Here is a 2,500-nt window from a genome sequence, read left to right on the forward strand (position 1 = left end):
TATAAAGTGGTATAAAGTGGTATAAACTGGAATAAAGTGGTATAATGTGGTATAAAGTAGAATAAAGTGGTATAAAGTAGTATAAAGTGGTATAATGTGGTATAATGTGGTATAAAGTGGTATAAAGTGGAATAAAGTGGTATAATGTGGTATAAAGTGGAATAAAGTGGTATAAAGTAGTATGAAGTGGTATAATGTGGTATAATGTGGTATAAAGTGGTATAAAGTGGAATAAAGTGGTATAATGTGGTATAAACTGGAATAAAGTGGTATAAAGTGGTATAAAGTGGTATAATGTGGTATAAAGTAGAATAAAGTGGTATAAACTGGAATAAAGTGGTATAATGTGGTATAAAGTAGAATAAAGTGGTATAAAGTGGTATAAAGTGGTATAAAGTGGTATAATGTGGTATAAAGTAGAATAAAGTGGTATAAAGTGGTATAAAGTGGTATAAAGTGGTATAATGTGGTATAAAGTGGAATAAAGTGGAATAAAGTGGTATAAAGTGGTATAAAGTGGTATAAAGTGGAATAAAGTGGAATAAAGTGGTATAAAGTGGAATAAAGTGGTATAAAGTGGTATAAAGTGGTATAATGTGGTATAAAGTGGAATAAAGTGGTATAATGTGGTATAAAGTAGAATAAAGTGGTATTAAGTGGAATAAAGTAGTATAAAGTGGTATAATGTGGTATAAACTGGAATAAAGTGGTATAAAGTGGTATAAAGTGGTATGAAGTGGTATAAAGTGGTATCTTTTCTTGAACAGCGCCCCCTGCTGCATCTCCTCCACGTACCGTCATGTAGCCTCTGCTGTCGCCCGTCAGTAGAATCTTGTCTTTGGGGTCCGTGCACATGGCGGTGACAGAGCCTGTCTCACCATACACCGCCCGGAACCTCCCTAACATTCCTCCCTGGAGGAGGGGAGAGGGTGAGTGGCATGTGGGTGGATGTGGTTGGACGTGGTTGGGTGTGGTTGGAGGTGGTCGGGTGTGGTTGGGTGTGGTTGGACGTGGTTGGGTGTGGTTGGGTGTGAGTGGACGTGGTTGGGTGTGGTTGGACGTGGTTGGACGTGGCTGGATGTGGTTGGACGTAAGAGGATGTGGTTGGACGTGAGTGGGACGTGGTTGGGCGTGGTTGGACATGGTTGGATGTGGTTGGACGTGAGTGGGACGTGGTTGGGTGTGGTTGGACGTGAGTGGGACGTGGTTGGGTGTGGTTGGATGTGGTTGCGTGTGGTTGGGTGTGAGTGGATGTGGTTGGGTGTGGTTGGACGTGAGAGGATGTGGCTGGACGTGAGTGGGACGTGGTTGGGCGTGGTTGGACGTGGTTGGGTGTGGTTGGGTGTGGTTGGACGTGGTTGGACGTGGTCGGACGTGGTTGGATGTGGTTGGATGTGGTTGGGCGTGAGTGGGACGTGGTTGGGTGTGGTTGGACGTGGTTGGGTGTGGTTGGGTGTGAGTGGATGTGGTTGGGTGTGGTTGGATGTGGTTGGGCGTGGTTGGGTGTGGTTGGACGTGGTTGGGTGTGGTTGGACGTGGTTGGGTGTGGTTGGGTGTGAGTGGATGTGGTTGGATGTGGTTGGAAGTGAGTGGGACGTGGTTGGGTGTGGTTGGACGTGGTTGGGTGTGAGTGGGTGTGAGTGGATGCGGTTGGGTGTGGTTGGACGTGGTTGGACGTGGTCGGACGTGGTTGGATGTGGTTGGATGTGGTTGGATGTGGTTGGGTGTGGTTGGACGTGGTTGGGTGTGGTTGGGTGTGAGTGGATGCGGTTGGGTGTGGTTGGGTGTGGTTGGACGTGGTTGGACGTGGTTGGGTGTGGTTGGGTGTGGTTGGGCGTGGTTGGGCGTGGTTGGGTGTGGTTGGACGTGGTTGGGTGTGGTTGGGTGTGGTTGGGCGTGGTTGGACGTGGTTGGGTGTGGTTGGGTGTGAGTGGATGCGGTTGGGTGTGGTTGGACGTGGTTGGACGTGGTCGGACGTGGTTGGATGTGGTTGGATGTGGTTGGGCGTGGTTGGGTGTGGTTGGGTGTGGTTGGGCGTGGTTGGGTGTGGTTGGGCGTGGTTGGATGCAGACCTGCTGGTCCACAGCCCAGGCGGACACAAAGCCGTCGGCGGTGCTGGTCAGCAGGGCGGCAGTGTCCGGGCGACGCCCACGGGCACAAAGAAACAAAGCCTGAGAGAGAAGGACGCCAGGGTTTGTTCTGTTCTACTGCTCCTATTGTTCTCATTCTATTCTATTGTTCCTGTTCTATTCTATTCTACTGCTCCTATTGTATTGTATTCTATTTGATTGTTCTTATTGTATTGTATTCTATTCTATTGTATTCTATTGTTCTCATTCTATTCAATTTTTCTCATTCTATTCTATTGTTCCTGTTCTATTCTATTCTATTGTTCCTGTTCTATTCTATTCTATTATTCATATTGTATTGTATTGTACTGTATCATATTCTATTCTATTCTATTATATTGTTCCTGTTCTGTTCTATTCTATTCTATTCT

The 2,500-nt window shown here is 46.7% G+C and overlaps 1 protein-coding gene across 1 annotated transcript in view; it reads right to left on the minus strand.

Annotated features, from left to right (window-relative positions):
• The window catches only part of LOC307240638 (uncharacterized protein), a gene marked incomplete at both ends in the record, with an annotated part of 16,124 nt that extends 15,269 nt beyond the window's left edge, over positions 1-855 (minus strand). The window contains one exon of the mRNA XM_080014476.1: positions 796-855. Coding sequence (XP_079870602.1) covers positions 796-855 — 60 coding nt within the window. The remainder of the gene's footprint in view (positions 1-795) is intronic.
• Between the last annotated feature and the right edge of the window lie 1,645 nt (positions 856-2,500).

The sequence above is a fragment of the Zeus faber genome (assembly GCF_960531495.2).
Source record: "Zeus faber genome assembly, chromosome: 15".
Classification (NCBI taxonomy): domain Eukaryota; kingdom Metazoa; phylum Chordata; class Actinopteri; order Zeiformes; family Zeidae; genus Zeus; species Zeus faber.